The following is a 26,680-nucleotide window of genomic DNA, read 5'->3' as shown; positions in this document are numbered from 1 at the left end:
TGGTAGGAGATCTGGAGACCTTGGTGTCTAAAGGCTCAGGGAACTTTTGAGCAAGAAAAGAGCCAGAGGAGCCAGGGGACTGTACAAAGCCTTTGTTCTCATTTCAGACCCTGACAGAGCCGCATGTCAAGTCATAGGAAAGTGGCACGGTATAATACTGTGCAGGTCAACAGCACCTTTCATCTGAGGATTGTAAAGCCCTTTCAAGACATCAGTTTGTTAAACCTCACAACACCCCTGTGAGGTAGGTATTACCCCCCATTTTACAGATGGGGGGAACTGAGGCACAGAGAAATGCAATGGCTTGGCCAAGACCTTTGGGCAAGCCAATGACACAGGCAGGAGGTCCTCCTGCTCTTGTTCCCAGCTTGTGGCTCCTTCCCCCTTCGGACAGCAGAGTGTTAGCAGCTCACAGAGCCACTGCTGGGCTTGCCCCATGAGCAGGGAACATGCAATGTTTATGGAGGGCTCCTGAGCCCCTTGAAAGCACCCTGGTAACCAGCTGCCACCAGCACTTCAGACATTAAACCATTTCCCAGACAGCTTCTCCTTCCAGGTGCGACCCCAGGATTGTCACTGTTTTTTCCTGTGCAATCAGGTAGGAGGCCAGGAGGAGCCTGAGAACTTGGATCCTTCATGGAAATGTCCCAGCACTGTATGGCAACAGTCCAAACTGAAAACCACTTTTCTCTCATGGCAAATGTCTCCCCGGAGACAATGCCCAGCATTGAACTCTGGTGGCAATGGGTGGTGGTGGGGTCTCACCAGGCCTGGAGGAGAAGGAGGAGGTAGCTAGAAGGATATTACACGGCTTTTGCTGCCACTGTTGTCAGCATCTTTCATCAGTGTTGGATGTTCACTTGACCCCAAGTCACCTCATCCCAGCCCATGTGCAATGTCAAGAAGAAACTAAAGCTGGGGGGTAAATTGGCCAGGAAGCGATGCCAGGAGCTGTGGTGGAGTCTCCATCATGGTAACCCCACCGCCAACCCACCCCAACCCTTAGTTACGTCATGGTACCAATTTCCCCTCTCCTCCCCCCACCACGACAGTTTTTGTGCTGAATACATATTCTGCCTTATAAAAATAGTCCTCTGGTATCAAAAGACAAATAAAACAAGAGAGGAATAAAAGACCCCTGTCGCCAGCAGCAGTGCAAATCAGGAGAGCCAGCTCAGGAAGGATGGGCTTAAGGTGTCCTCGGTTTGTCACTTCTTCAAGGGGAAGGAGGTTGATTGGACTTTGATGGCTGGGACTGGCCTAGAGCGAAAAGAAACAGAAAGGAGACAACTCATTTGAGTGCAGAGACTAAGCACCCACCACCTCCACCACAACCATCCTTCCACATCTCAGGAAAGACAGACCAGCTGCTGTCCCTGAGACCAGAGGGGACCTGGGACTGTCATGGTCACCCATGTCCTCTCTCAAAGATACAACCCCAGATTGTATCGCTTTGAGGTGTTTTCCTTTGGTGTACCCTCAAAACCCTGATAGGATTGCAGAGTCCACCAAAGCATGTGGTGACACTGGGCAGTAACCAGCAGTGAGAACTGGGAGCCCACCAGCTGTGGGAGTGATGTCCCCCAAGAGGTTACTGCTCTTGGCTTCCCAGGAACAGCCAAGTTCGTGGACTACCAAGAGACATCACCAAATCAACCAACCTGATATGGACCCCATAGTCCATCCTGGGAATTCATGAAATCTCTCACCTCATCCATCCAGGAAAGACAACAGTTCCCTGGCCCTCTCCTAGCATGTTGGTGGTGTCAAGTAATGAATACAGACCAGGACACCGGCACATCCTGCTCCCTGGAACAAGTCTGGCCCTGCCAGTCTACACTTTCTGACATGGGCACAGTTTCAAGAGAGGATGGCCAGGGACTGCTCTCAGTGGGCAGCAAGGATAAAACTACACCGTTTGGGGAAGGGAGCTGAGTTTGGCTGCTGGGATGTGCCAAGCCTTTCTCTTTTGGGACGACAGAACAGGCCTGTTTTATCTACTAGAAGAGATGAGCTGTAGGGATTGAGTTACACTGAGAAATTTTGAGGCATATTCAGCCTCTTTGTGGTGACAACTACAAAGGCATAAGAACCTAAAATAGTGTAAGAGGGTCAAAGCAGTAATTAGCAAAGCAGACTGTCTGGGGATGAGGGCCAACTTCAGTCCAGCACGGTGCCTTCTCTCCATGGCTGGATATGGCCCACAAGCCTGGCTAGCAGAAGCGGATGCAAGCACGATCCCTTGAGGCTCCACTGGCCCATATCCAGAGGATTTAGCAGTACAGCAAGAGTTGAAAGTAGTAGTGATACTGTAAAGGACTTGGACTTAATCTTCCAGCTCCAAAATGGAAAACCTGCGTCTTCCATTCCCTTGGATACAGGTGCCCAAGCCCTGCTGTTGCTGGGGTACCAAGATGGGCTGCTCATCTAGGAGCCTCTGGGAAGGCAGACGTTTAATCCCCAGTCTCCTGGTTCCCAGCCCAGTGCTTAACCAAAGGCCATCCCCCCACAAGCAGTCCCCATGGTCCTGCACGGTGTCTGTGACTCACCTTTGAGGCGGCATCGGCCTGCAGGGAGGAAAGATGAAAGAGACCATCATTGTCCATCCCTTCACTCCACTGTCCCCCAGCAGAACACCAACAGCTCCCTCCGTGCTCTGGGAGGGGGAGGTCACATGCACGCCCAAAGGATGGCATCTCCCTTAACCCATCAGGACCTTACAAGACCCAAAGACCCAGCCTTGGTCACCGTTGGCCAACCTTGGCCCAAACCCTGCGGGGTCCCGCCAGGTGGAGGCATGGCTGCAGATCCCGGGCACCTGCAGGTACCTTGCTTGGGTGGGCAGGCTTTTCTCCTGCACCATGCAGGAAGGAGCATGGGCACAGGATTGTTTATGCACGTAGCATCCCCATCTGGATAAACACTTTGGTTGCAGATGCTCCCCAGGTAGCAGAATTTGGGACGTCTTCTGATTTCCTTCCTACCTTTTGCTGCTGCCCCCACATGCCCCATACCAAAGATCCACAATGCCCTACAGGCCAGTTACCCCAAAGCTGGTGGCCTTTGAACTCTCTGTAGCTCCAGCAGCGTGCACAGACCCGCACACCCCAGAGCACAGAGCATTTCCCCCGCTCCTCAGCAGCCTGGCCTGTACACACCAGCCATATTGGGGAGGAGCAGGAGAAACCCAGGTCACAGTGAAGACACCACAAGGGGCAGACCAGAGCACACCACAATGACATTTGGGATGTCCCACCCAGACGTGACCCACAAGACTCCCCACTGTGTCCACCTGCAGGACCCCAGCAGTGGTGGGAGACAGCTCAGCTCCTCTCTCAACTTACTTTAATGGCCTTGTGGGGTGGCTCATGGCACTTGTAGCCGACACCTTGAAGTTGGTAGGAGGGACCATGACCAGCAGGGTCTGTCCATGTGCAGGAGGCAGTTCTTTGGCCAGAAGAGGACTTCCAGGCAGTGGCCGACGGGGGGGCTGGTGCTTTGGGATGACCTGGGATCACAAAGTGTATGGAGAGAGACAACATCCTTAGAGGAGCATCCAGTGACCTCCTACCTCCTCTCTCCTCTGCTGCAGAGCTGAGATGCTTAAAGCATGTAACAACAACACGCAAACTACCTTAAAATATTCTCATTATCTAATGAGCTTTCGTCACCATTGCAACAGATTAATCTCTTAGGGTGGCATGACAGATCCTTAATAGTGCCCGACCCAAAAGAGCCACAGGCAGCCAAAAAACAGGGAATTTCTGTGAGTCTGGAAGGAAAGCACAGCCAACCAGCAAAGCTCACCAGCGGGGTCCTCACAGGGCTGCAGGGAAGAGGTTTCTTTGGAGGCGGCAGCTTAGCCTGGGAGATGACCTTTTTGGTGGGGACCATGGGCGATTTGCTGACTGGCGGAGGTGGCCTGGCAGGCTTGGGGTCTCTCGGGCGCGGAGGGATGGAGTGGGGAGGCGGACGAAGAGGGTGGACAATGTTGACAGGCTGAGAGCCAGGCTGGTGAGCGCTGGGTTTGGCGGGGAATGCAGCCCGTGTTGCCTGCGGGGACAAGAAAAGCAGGAGTATGGAGAAAATCCTTAGGTGCATTTTCCTGGGTGCTGAAAAGCAGATGTCCCCTCAAGGTCTGGGTGCTAGGGAGTTGCAGTTGTATTTATTCCACTTTCTGGGACCACCACTTTTACCATCCCACCCAAAAGCTGAACATGTTTCCTCCTCTCTAACCATATGAGAGCACACAAGAATGAGAAAGGTGCTGGTCTCAGGAGATCTGGAGCAGGGCCAGCTCTGGTGAATCCACACCAGATTTCCACCAGACGGGAGACATCATCCCTTCTGCCACGCTCTCAGCCACTGTGGACGTGCTCAAAAACCCTAAATTCTTCCTAAATTCAGCCCTGGGCTTACCCATCCCAAGGTCACCAGAGCTGACACAACCAGCAGCAGAAGCATCTGCCTCCCCGGAGACCCAGCACAAAGTCAACAGCGGGATTGCACAGCCCCCAGCTAAGCTTTGCCTAAGGTTCCTGGCAATCACCGGTGTCTTTCTGAGCAGGCAGAGCTCAACAGGCTCACTTTTAGGAGGGATGTGTACTACTGACCAAGGGCTCACAGTGTAGACACAATGCAAAACCAGCATGGAGCACCAGCTGCTTGCCCAGTTGCTAGAGGTAGATGTGATCACCCACAAGTATCAAGTCCCAGGAAGGGAAAGCAAACCTGGAAGGTGAGTTATTACTTACTTTATTAGTGTGGCTGGAGGTGGAAATGTTCCGCAAGGTGAAAGCAGCTTTGGGATGGCCACTGGTTGACTTCCGACTGATGGTTTTGTTCCTGCCCGAGATCACAAACGTAAATCACAGATGGCAAAATAAAGCAACCATTTTTTGCAACAGCTGCCTCCCGAAATGCTGCACATCAGCGAGATCCTGTCTCCGTTAAGAGATCGTTAACAGACAGTCTTGCGGGGCTGGGTGAGCAGAGGTAACAAGTCTGTCTTGAGATAATGAGGGTTATGAAGGAGCTTGGTTGGTTCCAGAATTTTTTCTCAAATTATTGCATGGGCTCTGAGGTATGTGTGTGCCTGTACCTGTACTAGGAGTGGAAATAATGAGAATATCTAAATTCAGTGCTTCTTTAGAGCCCTTCCAGTTCTTGCAGCCTGCTAGGAGCAGATGGTGAGAAAGCTCCTCGGTACCAGGCCACCTTCGTCATCACTCTCTGGGGTTGTCCTGTCCAGAGGACCATTCCTGTCCTCTGCTCAGGGGAGAGCTGAGAGCCTCAGATTTCCCAGGAGAGAGCTCTTCCTATCTCAAACCAGGTCTCACACCAGTTTGAAACAGATCCTGTGCACCACCAGCTCCCCCACAACTGTTCCTACCAGGCTGGATGCTGCAGTGGCAAGAAAACAAGGTTTCAGAGTCTCACTGGGTCCTCAAGAAAGAAGGGATTTAGGATGCGTCACCCACCTATATGTCTCCTGGCTCCTTCTCCTCATCTCCTTTATCCATTTATTCAGGAGTGAGTTCTCCCGCCGGTACCAAAAGTAGATGCTCATCATCAGGGCCGGGAGGAAGAGCAGGAAGATGAGCAGAAGGGTTATTAAGATGGCTTCATGATCTGGTAGGGAAAGCACAAAGATGAGTGCGGGGCTGGGAGAGCCAGCAGCCTCCGGCTTCACTCGATGGAAACGTCGATCCCATCTGCCCATTCCCGGCCACCCAGGCTAGAGACATCATTGCTGATCACACCTCCAAAAAGGGAGCAGTACCATCCGGTGGCCTCTGATAAAAATGGGTGGCCACCAAGCAACCAGAGCTGGGCACAGGCTGTGGGGTCTGCCTGAATGGACCCAACCCAGCACATTTGGGAGCAGAGCTGTCAGCAGCTTTATCGCCCCATTTCTCCCTCTCGTGGCATCGCCCCAGCCCCACCAGCATCACAAGGCACCGGACGAGAAGTCACGACTCACTGTCACGCTGCACAGGGCCACTGTCCACGCTGCCGCCCAAGCCTGGCTTCTCGCAGTAGGGGGGAGCCCAGCCGGCATCGCAGTGGCAGTTCTTGTTGCTGTTGCAGACCTGCAGAGAGTGAAGGAGGGTTGAAGACCACAAGGGATGTATGGAAACGATGGTCTGTACGGTGGGGAAGAGAGCAGATGGCCAATGGCAGGAGTCCGGGCTGAAGGAGCTTAAGCCCTGCCAATAGTTACCCCTTGAACATCACTTGGATCGTGTCTGTGTTGCCCTCAAATCTGTGATTGCAATGTACAGAGGTATTTTCCAGCTGATACTTTTATTTCCCTGCCCTTTGCAGAAACCTTGAAGACGGGTATCTTATACCCTCAGTTTTCAAACTGCTTGACTAGATAAGCCTGATGCTCTTAATACTTTGTGCTAGGCCAGAAGTTTGTTAAACACCTTCCCCTCAGGGTCTTTCCCATTAAACCGTAGCATTTCTGAAGCAGAGAATCCAAACCAAGAGCCTTAACGACGCTGAGCAGAATGGAAAGGTAAATTTGGGTGTTTTACCTACCACATTTCTCTACGTAATCCAGCAGTGATTTTCTACAGCAGGTTGTTGGTGCCCTATCTGACAAAGCCCTGCGTTCTGCAGAGGTCAAATCTTTGTAGCCTTTAAGCTTTGGACAATAGTGGCTCTTTCTATTCGCTGAACCATTTCCCTGCCTTTTTGCAGTCCCAGTTGTGTTTCTAACTCTTGCTTTGCTCTCAGAGGGAACAGGCGCCTGCTCTGAGCTCTAAACGCTCTCCAGTTCAAGTTGGACCCTGATCCAAATTTTGCAGATGGTCCTTACATCACAAATGATCTTCTTCCTCTAACTTGGACACGGGTGAGCGAAGATCTCAGCTCAGTCTCACCCACAGCTGATGCATTAGACAGTTATGAAAAGCAGATGCCCACTGCATTGCAAGGCTCATCCCTGTGGGAGGCACTTGGTTTTGCTTAAGAATCCGCGCTCATCTCAGGAGCCTGCTGTAGGTCTCAGGCAATAACTCACCCCATGGCCGTTGCACCGCGAAACGCACTTTTCCAGCTCAAAAAGGGAGGCATTCTGGCACCGGCGATCTTTGCAAACCTGAGAGAGAGCCAAGAAGCTGAGGTTAGATAAAGACCCGAGAGAGGGGGGACAGTGATCTTCTGGCTTCACAGATGGAAGTCCTCTGGAAGGATGTTGTCTGTTGGAAAATGCAGGTTGGTTAAATCGTATTGTTCCAGGTGCATTGTTCCATGCATTTCACTCCGATTTTCAGCACAGCCCAGGAAACCTCTGCCACTCCCCCATCCAGGATGGCTCAGCGGAGACCAGCCACCACCACTCCCACCCCCTCCCCTGACAACCCACCTGGTAGCTCCTGGAGAAGGCATTTCCCATCTGGCCCTAAAACACAGGCACCAGCCAAAAAAAACGACACTGGATTTCAAAACCAGCCATCCTTTCTCATGAAAATGTCGACATTTTGGCCTTCCATCCCAAACTGGGATGAAAATTTCACAATTAAAATGCCAAATAGCAAAGGCCATATCTCTGCAGCCAGCTCTGTCTGGCGTGCATCCCTGCTACCGTGTTGTCTACCGGGCTTCTGCCCTTTCTCAGCTGAACTGACCCTCTGTAAAGTACTTGGAGATGCAGGGGCTGTAAAAGAGACGAATGCTCAGTTAGTAGCATCTGTTTGGATCTGTCGTCTTGATTCCTAACACAGCTTTCCCCTGGGAAACAGTTTATTCATCGGAGGAAGCCTCATCCATCAAGTCCTGGGGCATGCAATTCTTCTTGGGGTTGCTCCACTATGTATTAAATCGGTAAAGAAGCATGGAGGCCAGAGAGAAGAATTTGGTGGCCTACACACAAGCATCTGGTGATGTCTAGAAATGCCCCGGTTGACATGTCATCAAGGCAATGCCTGCAAGTGTGGGGGGAACCACGTCCCACGGCCCGGCTGTAACGCAGAGAAGAGCCAATGTCTACGTTGGAGCTGGGACAAGAGCCAAGGAGTTGATCTCCTGGAGGAGACCCCAGCCCTAGGAAGAGGTACTCACCATCCCATCTCCGCATTTTGTCCCCGTCATCACCAGCCCAGGGTCAGAGAGGTCTTCCTCATCGTCCTTTGCGGTGTACATGTAGGTGCCTCGGCACTTCACCTCCCGCCCATTGAAGCGGATGGTGGTGTCGATGGAGACAGTGTTGGTCCCCTGGGGCTTCTTAGCTGAGCTCTGGCACTGGATCTTGCCACACATAGCATCCCTAAGAGCAGGACACAGCCGAGGTGAGGGCAGGAGATGTGGCTATCTGCTCCTTCACCCTCCCTGTCCCATCATCCCCTGCCCCGCTGCTTCCTGACTCACCTCCCTCTGAATTTATGGCCATGGGAGGTTGTGATGGGAGCAGATCAGCAGGTTCAGAAAGGACTTAGATAAATCATGGACAGCACAGAGAAATGCTGGAGGGAACGGGCAGGGGGGGTCCCTCTAACATCCCTGGTCTAACTGGGAATACTGGAGAGCACGCGCTCCCTTAATAGCATCTCCTGCTGATGCTGTCTTTGATTTTCCCTTCAGGCTGGGCTGGGAGGTGGTGCATGGTGGGACAAGCTCCCAGCAGTGATGGAGACTGAGCCCAGGAAGGACCTGGCGGCTTCCTCAGGTCCCAAACGGAGCTGGCCCAAGGGGTGATGCCAGGAGGCCGGGGTAGGGCCTCACCAGCCCTGTCACAGGGGTGGGCAGCGGGGGGCTGCAGGTGCAGGAGGAGGAGATGGGGCACCCATGGGTGCCAACGCTGCACCCACCTCTTGTCACATTTCACGTATCGCCCTTGGCTGTCTTTGCCGCAGTTGCCGTAGGTGTTGCCGGCCATGTTCACGTCCTGGAAACAGGCGTCCGGGGCCGGCCAGGCACCTGCAGGGAGGGAGGAAAGGTCCCACGTGGGATGGGGAAAGCAGCCAGCAGGGAGAAATTCCTAAACCGGGAGCAGTGGCTGGATGCTTCTGGAGAAAACACCATGGAAAAGTCTCCTGGAGAGCTGCTGCTGCGGGTGCTGGGCCAAGAACAGCACAAGGGGGGGTGAAATCCCCTTTCCTCTGGGGTCTAGCAGAGAATTTTGGCTCTGGAGGAGGATTTCCCCCGTGCCTGCTGCAGCTCTCCTGGGGGCACCCACAGGTGCTGGCCCTGGGGGGTGGCAGCACCGCTATGCAAATGGGGACCTATGTGCCCTGTATGGGGTGGGAGCAGTAGGGGGGTCTACGTGGGTGCGAGCGGGGTGTTGGGAGTGTGGGTACGGGGGCTGTAGGGTGTTGGGAGTGTGGGTACGGGGGCTGTAGTGCGCACAGGGGCAAGGTGCAGCACATGGCTGCGCGTGGCCATATGTAGTGTGGGGGCCCTATGCAGCACAGGGTCGTACACAGCTGGGGGCCATACACAGCAGACGGCCATATGGAGCATATGAGCTATGGGCCGTATGCAAAGTGGGGGCTGTATGCAGCACGGGGGCCGTATGCAGTCTGTGGCCATATAAAGTGTATATATATATATACGAAGTGTGTAACAACCGTACGAAGCGTCTGGCCATGTACAGCTTATGAGCCACATCACCTATGGGCCATATGCAGTATAGGGTCTGTAGGCAGCGTGAGGGCCATGTGCAGAATATGGGCTAACTAAAGCAAGGAGGCCATATACGGTCTATGCAGTGCATGAGCCATATGCAGTGCTGAAGCTATAGGTAGTGTATGGGCTGCATACATATGCTGCGTGGAGGACACTTGCAGCATATGGAGTCACGTGCAGCATGGGGATCATATGCAGCACGGGGGCTGTATGTAATGTATGGGCTGTATGCAGCGTGGGGACCATAGGCAGAGGGTAGACGGGCTGTGCACAGCAGAGGAACAGGCACCTGTGAGTGTGTGTGCACAGCACCCCCAGCCCTCCATGCCAGCCCCACGGATGTTGACCCCAACCCTGGATGGGGACAGCACAACCCCTCCATCCACCACCCTTCAGCCCCACGGGCAGGGGGCATAGAGACCCCACGTGCAGACACAGCGCTGAGACCCAACATGGCTCCTGCTCTGGAGAGGGGTGGCAAGGATCATAGAATCATAGAATCACAGAATCATTAAGGTTGGAAAAGACCTCCAAGATCATCAAGTCCAACCGTCAACCCAACACCCCCATGCCCACTAAACCATGTCCCTAAGCGCCTCAGCTACACGTCTTTTAAACACCTCCAGGGATGGGGACTCCACCACTTCTCTGGGCAGCCTGTTCCAATGTTTAACCACTCTTTCAGTAAAGACATTTTTCCTCACGTCCAATCTAAACCTCCCCTGGCACAACTTGAGGCCGTTTCCTCTCGTCCTGTCGCTTGTTACTTGGGAGAAGAGACCGACCCCACCTCGCTACAACCTCCTTTCAGGGAGTTGTAGAGAGCGATGAGGTCTCCCCTCAGCCTCCTCTTCTCCAGGCTAAACAACCCCAGTTCCCTCAGCCGCTCCTCATCAGACTTGTTCTCCAGACCCCTCACCAGCCTCGTTGCCCTTCTCTGGACACGCTCCAGCACCTCGACGTCCTTCTTGGAGTGAGGGGCCCAAAACTGAACACAGTGTTCGAGGTGCGGCCTCACCAGGGCCGAGTACAGGGGCACCATCACTTCCCTGCTCCTGCTGGCCACACTAGTTCTGATACAGGCCAGGATGCCATTGGCCTTCTTGGCCGCCTGGGCACACTGCCGGCTCATGTTCAGCCGGCTGTCGACCAGCACCCCCAGGTCCTTTTCCGACAGGCAGCTTTCCAGCCACTCTTCCCCAAGCCTGTAGCGCTGCATGGGGTTGTTGTGGCCGAAGTGCAGGACCCGGCACTTGGCCTTGTTGAACCTCATCCAGTTGGCCTCGGCCCATCGAAGAAGGCAGGGCTGGGGCTGGTGGGACTCACCTGGTCCCCAGAGCTGGACGCACTGCTGGTGGTGGGTCATGCACATGCCGTTGTTGCAGTAAGCCTCGCCGTAGGCACAGGATGAGCCATCCAGCAGGTATACGTTTGCTGGGCAGTAGGGTGAGGCACCCGTGCAGTATTCGGGGAGGTCGCAGGATCCTGCCGCTTCCCTGCAGATCGTCCCAGCCACCTTTAGCTGCCGCAGGAGAAGAGAGAAACGTCAGCACTGAGCGGCAGCAAAGTGCCGGGATTGCTGCTGCCTGCCAGTACAGCTTGGGGCCATAAACCGTCTATAATGTCCCCTGTGGGACTATGTGGGGCTGTCACGGTACAAAGCCAAATTCCTGGGCTTGGACCCCAGCCACAAAGCAGCCAGCAGAGACTCCCCTGCGGACATGAGTTTACGTATAACCCTCCTCATTTGGCATGGGGTGGGGGGGGGGTTGACCTCAGGGACACGCAGTGTGCGAGTCCCGGGGAGGGGGTGGGGGGAGCGGCACGGGGGGCCATATCTCCCTGCTCAGCCCATAGATGGGTGGGTGGGCACAGTGGGGGGCACACGGGGGGCTCACCTTGCAGTTCTGGCAGCAGTCGCCGTGGGCACACTGGGCCCCCGCCTTCAGCGTGCAGTTGTGTGCATTGCAGCACGGGTTGGTGCACTCCTGCGTGGGGAGAAGAAGACACCACCACAGTCAGCGAGCCCGTCCCTCCCGCGTTGCTGCCCCCAGCCCCTTCTCCACCCATCACAGCATTGCTCTTCTCACTTTCATGATGGGGAAAACTGAGGCACGGGGGGGGGGGGTGAGGAAGACCTGAGCACTCTGGGGCAAAGTCAAGAAGAAAGACAGGACCAGGTTAAATGGAATCAGGAAGGTGGGACTGGGAAGAGCCCTTGGTGTCCCTGTGGTGACCGGCAAACCCCTTTCCCTTGGAAATACCCCTCTCCACATGAGCTGCGTCCTGCCACCCAGCAGCTGAGCTGCTCTGCAAAAACCTCTGTGGGAAAGCAATGCAGCACCCAGCACCCTACCTCCACCTCCCCGCAGTCACAGTCTTCTCCTTCCTCCAGAAAGCCATTGCCACATTTCCGTCCCACCACCAGGTCCTTGGTGTCGGGCAGGTTGAAGAGACACATGCCACCTCCCTTCTGGAAGTAGTTCTCCAGCTGCCTCTTGCTGCAGGAGCTGAACACGCGAGGGAAGGGATGTCTGCGCAGGGGACAGATGGGGAGGGATGGGAACCGGGGCGACCGGGACCAGAAGAAGGTGGAAAACCACAGTCAGAGCTGGGAAATAAGGACACGGGCAAACTGGCACAAACCCTTCCAAGAGCAGAAGCCACCATCAGCCAGATGCATCAAGAGCACGAACATCCCCCACCCCAACTCACACGGCTGAGCATCAGATTAACAACCAGGGGACACCACACTGAACCCAAATATTTTCCAGAACGGGATGGGGTGGACAAGCGGAGCTGCTATATGCCACCAAACCAGAGCATCAAACCTCCAGCAAGAAACCTCTTGGAGTTTGGAGATCCCCATGGTCTGACCCTCAAAGCCCAAGGAGCACCCATGCCTGCAGGCTCTGCCAGCTCGATGCTGGTGTAGGTGCCACCTCCGTGCCTCAGTCCTTTGCACCTGGGTGACCACAGACCCCCCCGTCCTAACCGCAAGGCAGGTCTCCACATCTGCAGTGACTATCTGCTCAGGATGTCTGCTAAATATGTGCCTGTTACCATGGAACCGCTGAGAGGAAATACCCGTTTGGGGCTATTTAAATACCTCCGAGGTTGAGATGGAGAAAAATCCTCTAAAAAATTAAAGAAAAATGGAAAAGACACGCAAAAAAAAAACCCGCATTAAATCATTCACAAGGCCTGAGCAACAGAAAAACAAACAGAGCCTACTACGTGTAAGGTAATTTCTCTAACAGCCCGACTGGCCTTTTGCGTAAGGAGCTGGAGAGACACAGTGATTTTCTGGAGAAGCTCCGAGCATGGTTATTCCGTAATTTTGCACAAGTTTGTGTGGGTTTTTGTGTGATGTACTAAGAAGGAGGAAGCAGAGAGTAAGAGCTGTGCACCGCTCTCCGCTTCAGTGCTGGTTTCACTTCCTCCTATCGCTGAAAAAAAGAATTATTTCATATTAGGACATCTCATTTCCGAGATGACACAGAGGCCTTTTCTAAAAGTATTTTTGACATCTGGGGGAAATCTTTTGAGCTGCAGGGAAAGCTGTAAGTCCATGCAAGTTATGGGAGGGTGAGCAAGTAAATATACCCAATAAGCTGGTACATGAACGTGCAAATAGGGAGAGGCTGAAGACAGACAAAAAAATGTGTTTCCTGCCCATGTCAGGAAAAAAATATTCCAGCAAAAATAAGAGGGAAGAAATGTCACGAGGAGATGTCAGCTCGGAGAGCTTTGCCTGCAGGGGTGAGCAGGGGCACAGCTGAGCTACAGCATCTGCTACTGCTTTGCACCAGTGCATCCAGCTCCGGTGGGTGGGGGCAGGATAATTAATTAACAGGATGACTAAACAAACAAGTGCACAACTGCCTCGTCCTGGAAGGCCGGTGCTTTTCCCCACCACAATCCACCTAGGCAGAGACTAAACCCCACGGGGTCAGCGCCGTGGTCTGACGGCCCTGAGAGCCACGGGAAAACAGCCCGGGGACACCCTGAAACCGCATCATGGTTTTTGACTGTTATTTATTAATTGGAAGAGCGGATGGGTTCAAATAACAGGGAATAAACAGCTGCTTTTCTGCAGTGCAGGGAAATCTGGGCTGACCGTATTGTCGGGAGCTAGAAAACCCAACAGGAGAAGGACCTTGGAAGGGAAAGTGGCACCAACCAGCTGAATTTCATACAGCTTTGGGCCGAATTAAAGAGTAAAAGCAAAGGAAAACAAACCCCGGAGGGGATGCCAGAGAGCATGAAAGCTAATGACTACCACTGCGGAGCATCCCACATCCACATTTAGTGGGCTTGGGGTGAGGGATGTGAGCTCACCCCACCGCAGCCCCACGATGCCATGAGTCCCCGCCAGCATGACCGGGGACTGGGCACCCCTTGGCCCTCTGGTCTTACAATAAAGAATCATTTCATTGTGCTGAGGTGTGGGTTAGCACAGGAAAACACCTTGCATTCCTGTAATGTGTCCACCAGATAACATCCACCTGCTTCCATCCCTAGCTCTTTTGGGATGCGGCTGCTACCCCGCTGCTACCCCTGGGAGACCACCAGCCCTGCCTGCTCCTGGGCCCCGGGATGTTCTCGCTCCAGGGAATTGGGATGTACAGGACAAACGGGGATGAGGGCAACCAGCCGGGTCCCCCTTTGCAATGGGGCACTGCAACCGCAACGGTGCCTTGCAGGACAGGACCCCCTCCCCAGTCCCCAGCCCACCCAGCTGCAAACAGCATCCACAACCTGCTGGGGGCCTTGGGGGACGCATCCCATCCCCACCACCACTTACCCAGTGGCCGCTGCCATGACACAGCCGCCTTGCTCCGGGGTGGCCTCCACGCAGCAGCCCGTGCTGTCGTGGCTCATGCCGAAATTGTGGCCTATTTCGTGGGCCATAGTGGCGGCTGCCCCGATGGGCTGCTCCGAGTGGTCCTGCATAGGGATGGGGGATGCGTCAGCACAGCAGCCAGGAGCGATGGAGAGGGGTGATCCCACAGCAGGGAATGGGGTTGGGGTGATGGAGGGACCACAACATCCCTGATTGCAACTGGATCCCGTGGGAGGGACAGAGAGAGGGATGGAGGAGGATTCATGGCAGAAGTAGGGTTTGGTCTCCTAAGAGTCCCACATGGGACTGTTGGGAAGCTTTTTCTGCTGGAGCCAACTGCTGAAAACCTGGGGCCTTGGAAGGCACATCCCAAAAACCAGAAACCTCGGTGAGCCACACCACCACCCTGCCTAGGGACCACAGGTCACCAGGGCCACCATCGCCACATCAGGAGGAGGATAAGAGTTATCTGGGGTGGAGACGACCCTACAAAACCAGAGAGCACAAGCAGGGAACAAGCAGGGGCTATTCAATATGAGGGGCAGAAGCAACACAGGAGATCCCAACGCTGCTGCTCGCTGCAAGCTGAGGGTGTACCTGGGGCGGGAGACCTTTAAACCAGCCCTTTCTCACCTTCCTTAGTACTTGGCCAACATCTGAGAGGGGTAAGGGGCTACCAGCATCATCATTTGCCCTCAGGCTGCATCCCAGGACCAAGCCCGGATGGCTGGTCCTCCAAGCCCGTGAAGAACCCCAGCAAGACGGGGTGGCGATGGGGTCCCCCAGCCTGGGAGGAGCAGCGGGGACCCCCATGTGCCTCTTACCATGCTGACACCTCCGGAGTTATCCGCGCTGCACATCCCCTCCAGCGGGGCCATGCCAATGGTTGTCCCCCTGAATGTCTTCCCTCTGCCCGGAAAGGAGAACGGAGGGCCAGTTAGCATCCCAGGGGTGGTTTGGAGACCCCGGTCTGAGCCGGGAGCACCCTGCCCTGCTGCCCCCAGGTCCATCGGGGTGCTCACGTCAGCAGCTGGGCGTTGTCGTGCTTCTTGCGTGACCTCAGCGCCTTCTTCCACTGCAGGAAGGACCAGAGCGTGGCGTTGGCGTCGCTGGTGACGGCACACTGGTCCCGCTCCGTCCACACCTCCAGGCCGATCAGGGCCACCTTGATATTCAGCGACCTGTAAAACTGCAGGGAGGGGACAGGGATGGAGGGGATGGGGACTGGCATTCGCCGTACATCCTCCGTCACGGCCACAGTGTTTCAGCTGGTGGGTCTCCATGCTTTACTTCCAGCTGGGTGACTCGGGGACACACTTGTCCCAAATCCACCTGCAAGCATGAGCTCTACAGGCACAGGCGTGGGCACAGGAGCCAGTCAGGGTGGCACGATGCAACCCATCAGCTGACAACGCCTAAGCATGTCCCTGCTTGTGTTGACCATGCCAGCATTGATCCCCATCGCCACAGCAAGGGCGAAGAGCCAGCACCCTCCTCACTGCTGCAGCTCAGCCGATGAGTGGCAAAGCATTTTCCACCGCATGCTCACATCTGCCATCTAAACTCCTAGCCCCAGTGACATGGGGACAGTCCCTGAGGGCCACCACCAGGCTGGCCCCGAGCTCAGGTGCTTTCACATGCACCAGGAATGGTGGAGGTGGTGGCAGGTCCCTCTCACCGGCCGTTACCTTGTCCACGTAGTTTGCGATCTCCACGATGCGCTGCTTGGTGTGGCCCAGGTTGAGGTTCTGGTTCCTGTACTGCAGAGAGGTGGGGATGGGGAAGGGTCACCGGAGGAAGAGCAGGGGGGAAGACAGAGAGGGGTCCCGGCTTTTCGGCAGGGGACCAGGTTTCTGCCCCCCACGGTGCTCACCAGTGTGTGATCGGCAACAATGAAGAGCTCCATGTACTTCATGGTCCTCCAGGCATCTCTCTTCACCTGCAAGACAGACAGCAAGGCTTGGAGGAGCGAAAGAGTGGGCAGCCCGTGGCTCTGGGCATCACGGGTTCCCCAGACACTGCAGAGCTGTCCAGGAAGGACGGCCGAGCGGGGAAACTGAGGCACGAGGAGACCAGGAAAATTTGGACAGCTTTAGTGCAATTCCCAAAGTCACCTCACATCACTTCCCACATTGTATGACACAGCACCGATCCCCAACCCACACATCCTCCCCTTGAGGTCTCCTGCCCAAACTCAAACCAGGTGAGCTGCCCATGAACACCCCTCACGTCCCATCTGCCTGCGCAACCCTACCCAGATGCCAGGGTGACGGGCACCCCGCCCCAAGCTGCAGGCATTTAGCAGGGGCACAGACAGCCCCGCTCTCAGCCCTCTGCCCCTCCACAAGCGTTTGCTTGGAGGACCCCAGGATGGATTTACCCGCTGGTGCATTGGCTGGAAGAGCCGAGCGATGTCAGCAATGGTGCTCCCAAAATCATCGCCGTGGCCGCAGGTCCCACCTCGGATGGGCAAGTGCTCTGCTCGGTGGATGACGTGGTGGCCTGGCTCGGGGGTCCCCAGGGGTTTCAGGTAGTAGCTAGCATTGCTGCTCAGCACTATCAGGCCCCTGGCAATGGAGAGCAGTCCCCGATGGCTCCTGTGGTGCTTTCACTCCAGCTCCCCTAGCCCCTGCTGAGGCCCCGCAAACTCACTGCACCTCAGCTCGGTCCATACCCGGGGTGAGGGCAGAGACAAGAGATGGGTGTCTCTGTCAATACAGCCCTATGAGCTAATATATCCTTAGCGTTAAACCTCCATGCCGGTCAGACCACGCAAAGGCGGGATGGCAGCTGGTGGTTGCAAGAGCTCAGTTCTGGGGTACCCGCTGTGGGGTGCATGGCATCTTGCCTCTTCCAGAGACAAATTTCCTTGAAGGCAGCTCATGCTGCCAGAAAAACAACTTTCTCCCCCCCGGCCCACCCCCGGGGTCGGGTGAAGGACGGGAGAAGGGAAGCGATGGAAAATCAGCCCCATGAAGCATCTAGAGCTGGGGTTGCAGGACCATCGGTGCTGCTCCGGGGGGTCCCCAGAGGGGGGTCCCTGCAGGGAGGAAGGGGGCAGCCCGATCCATCCCCCCTCTTCATCAGCCCCACAAGCCCCCCCCCACCCCACCCATCTCCGTACCGTATTCCCGAGCAGGTGCTGAGGACGACCCAGGAGCCGCCGTAGCCCCGGACGTGCCCATGGTAGTAGCAGTGGTCCTGGGAGAGAGGCGATGGAGACCTTCGTTAGAAAACACCACGCAGGGCTGGGCAGCAACAAACCCCACATGCTCGGCCCAAAAAACCACTCGTTTTGCATTTCCCAGCCGGGCGAGCGGTGTCCCTCTGCACCAGGGAACGGGAGGGACGGAGCTAGGAGGCTGCTGGCTCCAGTGGTTCAGCCAGGGACACAGACAGCCCAGCGCCCGGCTCGGCGCGCTGGAAGGGTGACAAATGGCCTGGGGGGGGGGGTACGTCGGGGAGAGCGAGGACTGCTCAAGCCCGGCGCTGCCTGTGTTTATTTCCCGAGGTGCTGTATCGTGGCCAAGAGATACAGGAGCCACGTGTTGCTGCATTCCTCCCGCGACAGGCGCCGGGGATGCTGCCAGCGAAAACACCGCGCCTCATCCCGGTGGGGCTTTGGCTTCATCCCAAGCGCCAAGGCACCCCGAAAAACAGAGGTGAGCTAAGCCCATCCCCCCAGCGCCCACCGTGTGGTTGGGGGCCACCGTCACGGGCTGCCCGTCCACGGCGTAGTGCGTCTCGGTGTAGCCCGGCGCGAGCAGCCTGCGGAGAGAGGAGGGGGGAGAGGGGTGAGGACCCTCAAGCTGCTCTGGGTGTCTCAGTACAGGGACATGCCGAGCCTCCGTGCCCAGCCCTGGGCAGACATGCAGGGCTGAGCCGTCTGCATGGTCCCCGTTCACAGCCCCCCTTTGCAAAGCTTTGGGCAGCGGAGCTGGCAGGGCAGCCATCGCCACTTTGTCAGGGCCGGCCACCTGACCAGCGGTTGCCCACGGCCAGCGAGGACACAAATCACAGTCCAACGTCCCCCTTTGTGTCTCAGCAAGGAAGGGGCTGCCCATACTTCTTCGAGGTCCTGCTCGTCTGGGAGAGGGGACCTGCACAGGAGGAGCCCGGCTGCCCACCCACCCCCTGGTTCAGGGGTCACCTCGCCACCACCGAGGACGAGCAGCCAGGCAGGGTGACAGCTTCTCCATAGGGACCAAACCCTGCTTTGGCACTACCAAAGTCCCCAGAGGGAAGGATCCCGCTGGGAGAAGAAGGGATTAACCCTGTACTCAGGGTCCAGCTGAGGACTTGGGAGGTTTGGGGTCTCTGACACAGCCACCCCCTCCAGCCCCAGGCATGTGACTTCGCCTCGCTCACGGCACAGCAAGCGTGATGCTCCTGAAGCAACACCCCAGCAACAGGGCCGGGGGGGGTCCCCAGAAAAACAGAGGTGATCGTGAGAAAGCTCAGGCTGCTTTTAGCAAAGCCTGCACCCCCCTGCCTTCACCCCGCGTGCCTCGGCTTCCCCCCAGCTGCCGGCCATCTCCCACCGAGGCCGGTCCCGGGGCCGCCCATGACGCAGCCCCGTCCCACGCTGACAAATTGCTTCCTGCCGCGGGGAAGAGTCAGAGCTGAGCTTGCAACCGGTAAGCATGTGGGGCTGGGGGTCCCAGGGAGCAGGCAGGGGGGATTTAGACCGAAATGACCCCACGGGTGGTGGGAGAGAAGGGAAAGGGATGGGGGTTTCCCACGCCGCCGAAGGCTGCATGACCCTGTCCAGATGCCAGGGTGATGGGCACCCTACCACGAGACTGCAGCCACCATGGTGACAGCAGGTAACCTCAGGGACAGCGTGCATGCAGGGGTCTTGGCCACCCAAAGAAGGACAAAGCAGGGCTGGGTTTTCCCCCTGCTGACAGTTTGGCCCTTGATTTGTGGGGTTTGGCCCCGTCCCAGGGGTTTTATTCTGCAGCAGAAGAAAATAAACCAAGCAGCCGGCCCCAGAATAGCCCTCCCGCCTCTTGGTTTCTATTTTGCAACCAGTTTGGCCCCAAAAATGTCGCTGTGGGCACATTCCCGCCTTCGCAACCCGCCTGTGAGTGGGTGCCTGGCACCAGTAACTCCAGTAACAGCGGAGAAAGGACAGGAGCTCAGCCTGGGTCCTCGACAGGGACCCGTGGGCAGCCTGGCAAGACAAGTGCCCAGCCAGCACGGGGGCAGCTGGGCAGCTGCCCATGCAGGATGGGGACAGGGATGGGGACGGGTCGGCTGAGGACAGCAGACAGGCAAAAGCCTCTATGCCATGCCTGGGGAATAGGGGGAACTGGGAGGGTTGAGCCAATCCCACAACTGAGGGCACAGTGAGTCCCAGCACGGCTCAGACCACTGGGATGTCCTCTCCAGGGCAGGCCAAGGACCAGGAGCCCCGGGGAAGGAAGGGCAAGGAGATGTGCATTCTCCTCCAGCACAAGGGAAGGCCTTCTTGGAAAACACCACAAAGGATGGTTTTGGAGGCCGACCACGTCTCCCCGTAACAGAAGAAAGAAGATTTGAGGTCTAGCATGGCCTCACTGGCCCATGAGCTAGCAGGGCTAAGGCAGCCCTGCCAGCTGGCACAAGACAGCAGTGTAGATGGCCAGGGCTGCATTGGTCTCCCCAGCAGACACAACCACTAGGCACAGCCAGTCTTGGGTGCCATGTCTTGGGTGTCATGGACTGTCCTGGGTGCCATGGGTGGTCTTGGGTGCCACGGACGGTCCTGGGTGCCATGGACTGTCCTGGGTGCCACATACTATCCTGGGTGCCATGGATGATCTTGAGTGCCATGGACTATCGTGAGTGCCATGAACTGTCTTTGGTGCCGTAGATGGTCCTGTGTGCTATGGAAGCTCTTTGATGCCATGGAAAGTCCTGGGTGCCACAGACGGTTCTGGGTGCCACAGATGATCCTGGGTACCACAGACGGTCCTGAGTGTCACGGACAGTCCTGGGTGCCACGAATGCTTTTGGGTGCCATGGATGATCCTGGGTGCCATGGACTGCCCTGGGTGCTCAGCTCCCTTTTGCTGCCACCAACCCCCTCATCTGTTTCACTGTGCCCTCATCCAGAGCTCAGCATCGTGCAATGCCCCACGCTCCTCCAGTCCTGCCAGAGGCACCACAGCCACCAGCGATGCTCTTCACCCCTCCTGGCCACACTCATCCCTTCAGCATGGCAAAGTGGTACCAAGCCAGAATTAGGGTCATGAGAAGACATACAAACATCTCCAGGCCTGGTGCACCAGCTAGAAACAAGGCTAAGCTTTGCACATGAGCTTTCAACCCCCACTGCCAACCCCCCCATTGCCCACAGTCCTAAAACACAACGTGCACGGGAACCCCCCGATTCTCTTTCCCGCACACCAAAAGCCCCTCTGCAGGTTGCTGGGACCTGCTGCCCGACAGGGCTGTTCAGGGGACACCGTGGTGGCTGCTTTCGTACCCAAACAGCAGCAAGAAGAGGGCTCTGTCAGGCACGAGCCACCCACAGCTGCTGGTGAGAAGCAGAAGTGGAAGCAGAAGCCCGTCCTGCAGAGATCAGCTTTCTGCCCTGCTCCGCCACGGGGCCGCCTGGCACCAGGAGGGACCTGAACCCAAAAAGGGACAAATGCCACAGGTGAGAGGGGCAAGAAGAGCAGCGCAGGAGATGGAGATGATTGCTCTCCTTGCTCCAGCCCCAGCACAAAGGGCTGCCAGGCTGGGTGAGTGTCACAGGGGACAGATGCTGCTGGCACCTGCACCCAAGCCGAACCAAAGAAGGAGCCCAGAAAGGGTCGAGCAAGGCTACATGGCGAGGTCACCCAGGAATGGTGCCAGGCTGCCAACCCCCAGACAAGTCCAGCAGAAGAGCAGCAGAGGTTTCCAAATCACCGCCAGCAGTCAGCATTGCCCGCCATGAGATACCTCCAAAGACCTCACAGGATTAGCCCTACCAGCAGGGATGGCAGCCCAAGAGCCCCCCGTCCCGCTGACCCTCTGCCTGGCACATCTCCATCCCCTAAGCACCCCACGCAGCCTTCACCTGCGCTGGGTCCTGCACCGCGGCATCCAGCCAAGGCTGTTTCTTGCACAACACGGGTGTGGGCCGTGGAAAAAGGAGCATTTCAGCCCAAACTGCCGCATCGGCCGCAGCCGGCAGGAAGCCACACCGGGCGGTCCCTTCCCCTGCAGGCAGGAGAGCCAGGACAGGGCGGCCAGGATATTACCGCTCCAGGTGGGACCATGCCAGGGACACCTAAGGCCCCTTCCCCAGTCCCAGCCCCGACACTTACTGGTTCCTCTCCAGCACCAGGATGAGCTCTCTGCCCTCGGCCATCACAGCCACCTTTGCCTGGGCAGGCGCCGGCACCTATGGAAGAAACAAAGGAGGGACGGGGTTAGAAAAGACAGAGCCCAGGACGCTGCCAGCCGGGTGCCTGTCCATCCTGCTGCCTGCCTGTATTATTGTAGGACCTACTGTTCCATTAGCAACACAAAGGGCAGCAGGCGCAATGGATTTTGAGCACCATGCCTGTTTGGAAAAGCAGGAGCTGCTTTTCCAACTGCAAAAATGCAGCAGGAGCAGTGAGAGTACGCATGCCACAGGGCAGGGGCCGGCATGAGTGGGGACACGGGGGCCAGGAGGTCCCTGAGCATCCCCAGCCACTCTGCATGGGACATTCCCCACTGACCTGTACCACCTCTCACCTCCCAAAAGCTCAGTCCCTCGATTCAAGCTCCCAATGGACCATGGGGCACCCTGTGCTGTTCCCACCAGAAACCATCTCCTCGGCCGATCCCTGTCCCCAGCACCTTCCTCTGCTCCCCAGCTCAGGGCACATCCCAGCCTCTCCTCCGTGGATCTACTCCACCTACTCCATCCCCTGCCGCGAGCCCGTGGAAGGCGAGAAATAAACCCTTCTGCTTGATTTCCCATGAATAGCAGCAGATAAAAGAGGATTCGCTCTGGGATTCACCCCACAAGAGTGGGGGTGAGAAAGCAAATCCCAACTCTGCTGGCAGCTCCCCCAGAGAAAGGCAGCAAGAGAGAACCGATATGGGATACAGGATCGGGAGCACTGCCCCGAGCATCCCGAACGGAGTCTCTGTCTGCTCTGTCCCACCGCCGCTCCATCCCACCGGAGATCCTGAGCCGGATCCTGCGGAGGCTGGTCCCTGGGTGGGTCGGCACTTGCGTGCACCCCTGTGGGGTACGGAAATAAATAGCAACCGCCCAGGCACCTGATAGCTGCACCGTTAAAAATACCACAGGGCAGCAAGAGGAAATGATTGACTCAGCTTCCCCAGGATGCCGGCGGTTTTACTCACTCCCTCACTTTGGAGGGCATTAAATGGGAACACGGTGCAGGGATCCGCACCAGCACAGCTCGTTTGCACGTGACGGGATGGGCTGGAGCCCAGAAGTGCTGCCCTCCTCCGATGTCCCCACATCCCTTCCCCGGCTCCAGCGCTGGGGACACTAAAAGCATCTCCCTGTCTCTGTTTATGGCCCGGTCGGCATGGCTGGCTCTGTCTCCCTCGCTCGGTCCCTCCCCATCCATGACGGATGCAGGGAGCCCGGCGGGCTGCCAGCCCTCGGCCCCATGCTCGGGATCTGCCGCGGGGCCTGGGACCCTGGCCGTGAGCTGGCGAGGTTTTCCCAGCTCTGGAAGGAAAGGGGAGAGGAAGGAGCCGTCCCCACAAGGCTCTGGCTTCGGCTGCTCTTAGCATCACGGGGTTTTGCAGCCGGTCACCAGGAATGCAGCGGGGCGGGGGTAAAGTTGGGTGATTCCCAGCTTGGGCTAAAACAGAGGCCAAATCCTGCTGTCCCCTCTCATCCCTATGGAGATGGCAGGCAAGGCTTTGCTCCTCATGTACCTTGGTCCCCACCCCATGTCCTGGGCACCAGGGATGCTGGGGGACCTCCAGCCTGGCAGCCCCAGGGCCACCCTCCTGGGGACCATCATGCTTTTAAGGGGCAGCATCACGGGACAAAGCATTTCGGGGTGCAGGGCAGCCAGGTACCACCGCTGCTGCCCCCCAGGACATGGGGTTTATGCTCCCAGGATGGGTGTTCCTGCAGGTCCACCCCAAATTGAGCTCCAGGGATGGAGGGACCCCATTAAGCTGCTCAAATTGGCCACAGGGATGCTTCTGGCCCCAAGGAGACCCACGGGGCCATTTCCCAAGGACAGGGAGGTGCCAGTCACCCCAGCCCGTGGCAGCATGGGGACACGGTGATGGAGTGGAGCCGGCCAAGCCCCCCCTCTGCCTCCAACACTGTCTTCCCAGCTCCAAAAAAGGAGACCAGACACAGCGCTTTAAAAAAAAAAAAAGAACAACAGCAAAGCAAGCCGAGTCCGAGGCCCTGCTGCTTCCCGGCGAGCCCCTTCGGCACAGCCACGGCACGGCCGCGGCACAGCCACGGTCCCCGCTCCCGGCAAGGGGCCCTGTGTGATGCAGGGAGGAGGAAGCCGGGGCAGAGGGCTCCCCTCCTTCAGCAATGGTGGGAACGGGCTGTATTTTTAGAACATGATCTTATACAAACATCACTCCTTGGCCAAACATGGTCTGTACATTTTTCTTGCCGCTTCTCTTCTTTCCCCTGCCTCGCCCTCCCTTTTTTCAAGCCTGTTTCTCCCCGACTCTGATCTCCCTAACACCCTCTCCCCATAGCCCATCTCCTCTTCCTCCTCCTCCTCCCCAAGTCCCTGCCGGCTCCTTCCCAGTTTTGAATTCCCCAGCAATTACTCCCTGCCTTGACTTAAGGGCCTTTACTGGCAAAATGCTCTTTCCCAGCTGCCGTCTTAAAGGGACACGTGTGTGTGCAGGGTTATCCCGGCGTTCGCAGCTCCCCGTGCACACACCGTCCCGTCTCCCAGGCTGCCAAAGGCTGGAAAACAAACCGCTGCTCATGGGATCTGTGTCCGACCCCCGTGAGGTGGTACATCGCAAGCTCTCCCCTTCCCTGTGCCTCACTTTCCCCTGAGAGCACGTGGGCAGCAGGGGACTGATCCTGGTTTCAGCTGGGATGGGCTGAAACCAGCTCGGCCCCTGGAGAAATAAATAGCGATGAGTAAGGTGAGGGAGAAGGAGGGTGTGAGCACCACTCGTGCCAGTCAGGAGTCAAATAACACAACTCTAAGGCCAGGAAAGGTTATTGCATTAATTAAACACTGATAATTTTGCCTTGAGCCTAACTGGCAGGCCATTGGGTCCCCAAGAGCTGCCAGCCAAGACGTTGTGCACCAGGAATGAGCAGGGATCAGCATCTTCCTGGGCTCCAGCATCATCCCAGGCTCCAGCACCTTCCCAGGCTCGAGCATCCTTCTCGGCTCTAGCATCATAGAATCATAGAATCATCAAATAGTTTGGGTTGGAAGGGACCTCTAAAGGCCATCTAGTCCAACCCCCCTGCCGTGGGCAGGGACATCTTCAACTAGAGCAGGTTGCTCAGAGCCCCGTCCAACCTGACCTGGAATGTTTCCAGGGATGGGGCATCCACCACCTCTCTGGGCAACCTGGGCCAGTGTCTCACCACCCTCAGCGTCAAAAATTGCTTCCTTCTACCTAGCCTAAATCTACCCCCCTTTAGTTTAAAGCCATCATCCCAAGCTCCAGCACCTTCCCAGGCTCCAGCATCTTCCTCCCTCATCCAAACGCCGCCACCCCCTTTCTCCAGTGACCACGGAGCCAGCGGAGCCAGGAGGCATCCTGGCTGGATGTGGAGGTGGTGGCCCCTCTCCAGGACATCCCAGCAAAGCCAGTCCCCCCAGGGGCTGGGCTGGGAGAGGCGAAGAGCAGCTGGGATGAATCTGCCCTGGCCAGGACCCAGCCCACGAGCAGCCCAGAAGACCCACTGGGCCGAGTTCGAGTCTATTTTACTTTTTCAATCCGCTGATCAGAAAAACCGCAGCAATGTTTGCAGAGGAGCTGAGGCCAAGGGGTTTGCATTGCTCTTTGAGGGGAAAGACGATCTTTGTTTCCCCACGGCTCCTGGCCATCCTCCTCACCCAGGCTCCCTCCTCCGCCCTTGCTGGAAAGCTCCTGCTGCCCTGCAGGAGAGCGGCTCGCCTAGGAGCAGGCTCAGAGAGCGCCGAGCTCCTTGGGAAATCACTAGTTAAGCCAAAATCCAAAAGCCACATTCAAATCACAGGCCGGCCATCTGCTCGGGCAGGTCTCACAAGCCCTGATTTCCTAAGTAAGCGCATGCAAGCCCGGATGTAACGAGGAAGACGGGGATCAGAGTCACCAGGAGATGCTCCGTAGAGGATTTGGTGATGGGTTTTGCAGCTGGAGCACCATGGCTGAGCCAGGTCCTCCCCAGGCAGCTGGATCCCAGCAGCAGAGTTAGGGTTTGAAGAGCACAGCCTGGGGACTGCAGTGCCTTGTCCTAAATGCACACCGGGATCAGGATCCAAGAGCTCAAGGACAAACCTCTCACTCCAGCTGCTCACCGAAAAAGCATCCTGGGGGCAGCCAGCTCCAGGGAAGTCGGAGGGACCAGGGTAATCCAGGCCCTGGAGGCAGAGGCAGGATTTTGGTTGTTTCGAAGCAAACTTGGCTCAGGGACCACGTCAAGGTTTGCTCAGTCCTGCCACACGTTGCCAAGGGAAAAGGGCTTCCCTGCAGGAAACAGATTGCAGGAGTGCACGTCCTTGGCACCTGCAGCTCGCCCCCAAACCACGGGCGGTTCTCTCCACCCTTCCTCCTCCCAGAGCAGGGCTGTGACCCCACATGGACGTGATGCTCCCAGGGGAGGGGCCCGTGCCACGGGGCCAGGGGAGGGGTGGGGTATCACACCCCAACTGCGACCGGAGGGGATGCTCCAAGCCTTCGTCAGCAAGGACGAAGGGGACAGGCATGTCCCAGCCCGGGACAGGGTGACACTGGCTGCTCCAGGGACCCAGCAGATGAGCCCACAGTGCAAGGGGAAGCAGTGGGTGGAAGGATGCTCCACTAGTGCCAAGGTGCGTTCCTGTACAGGGACGGGGTGCCAGGAGAGACCCGGAGGGAGGCTGAGGGGCTCTTCTGCCTGGGTGTTCCTCAGTCCTCACGATTTATAGAATCACAGAATCACAGAATGGTTTGGGTTGGAAGAGACCTTTGGAGATCATCTAGTCCAACCCCCCTGCCATGGGCAGGGACATCTTCAACTAGATCAGGTTGCTCAGAGCCCCGTCCAACCTGGCC

General features: G+C 56.9%; 1 protein-coding gene across 1 annotated transcript in view; it reads right to left on the bottom strand.

Annotated features, from left to right (window-relative positions):
- Positions 1-1,083: 1,083 nt before the first annotated feature.
- The window catches only part of ADAM33 (ADAM metallopeptidase domain 33), a 31,295-nt gene continuing 5,698 nt past the window's right edge, over positions 1,084-26,680 (bottom strand). Inside the window, exons 3-24 of the mRNA XM_076337555.1 lie at positions 21,781-21,857; positions 18,172-18,247; positions 17,604-17,680; positions 16,860-17,046; positions 16,353-16,418; positions 16,168-16,239; positions 15,502-15,668; positions 15,304-15,388; positions 14,441-14,583; positions 11,990-12,167; positions 11,532-11,621; positions 10,960-11,155; positions 8,817-8,925; positions 8,071-8,275; positions 7,031-7,108; positions 5,984-6,092; positions 5,481-5,631; positions 4,755-4,845; positions 3,808-4,053; positions 3,345-3,508; positions 2,550-2,567; positions 1,084-1,260 (exon numbers count right to left, since the gene is read on the bottom strand). Of these exons, the coding sequence (XP_076193670.1) occupies positions 1,209-1,260; positions 2,550-2,567; positions 3,345-3,508; positions 3,808-4,053; positions 4,755-4,845; positions 5,481-5,631; positions 5,984-6,092; positions 7,031-7,108; positions 8,071-8,275; positions 8,817-8,925; positions 10,960-11,155; positions 11,532-11,621; positions 11,990-12,167; positions 14,441-14,583; positions 15,304-15,388; positions 15,502-15,668; positions 16,168-16,239; positions 16,353-16,418; positions 16,860-17,046; positions 17,604-17,680; positions 18,172-18,247; positions 21,781-21,857 (2,637 nt within the window). The 3' untranslated portion in view covers positions 1,084-1,208. The remainder of the gene's footprint in view (positions 1,261-2,549; positions 2,568-3,344; positions 3,509-3,807; positions 4,054-4,754; positions 4,846-5,480; positions 5,632-5,983; positions 6,093-7,030; positions 7,109-8,070; positions 8,276-8,816; positions 8,926-10,959; positions 11,156-11,531; positions 11,622-11,989; positions 12,168-14,440; positions 14,584-15,303; positions 15,389-15,501; positions 15,669-16,167; positions 16,240-16,352; positions 16,419-16,859; positions 17,047-17,603; positions 17,681-18,171; positions 18,248-21,780; positions 21,858-26,680) is intronic.

This window comes from Aptenodytes patagonicus, chromosome 4, assembly GCF_965638725.1.
Source record: "Aptenodytes patagonicus chromosome 4, bAptPat1.pri.cur, whole genome shotgun sequence".
In the NCBI taxonomy this organism is placed as follows: Eukaryota; Metazoa; Chordata; class Aves; order Sphenisciformes; family Spheniscidae; genus Aptenodytes; species Aptenodytes patagonicus.
The sequence above is the reverse complement of the archived record's forward strand: the minus strand, read 5'-3'. Positions and strand labels throughout refer to the sequence as shown.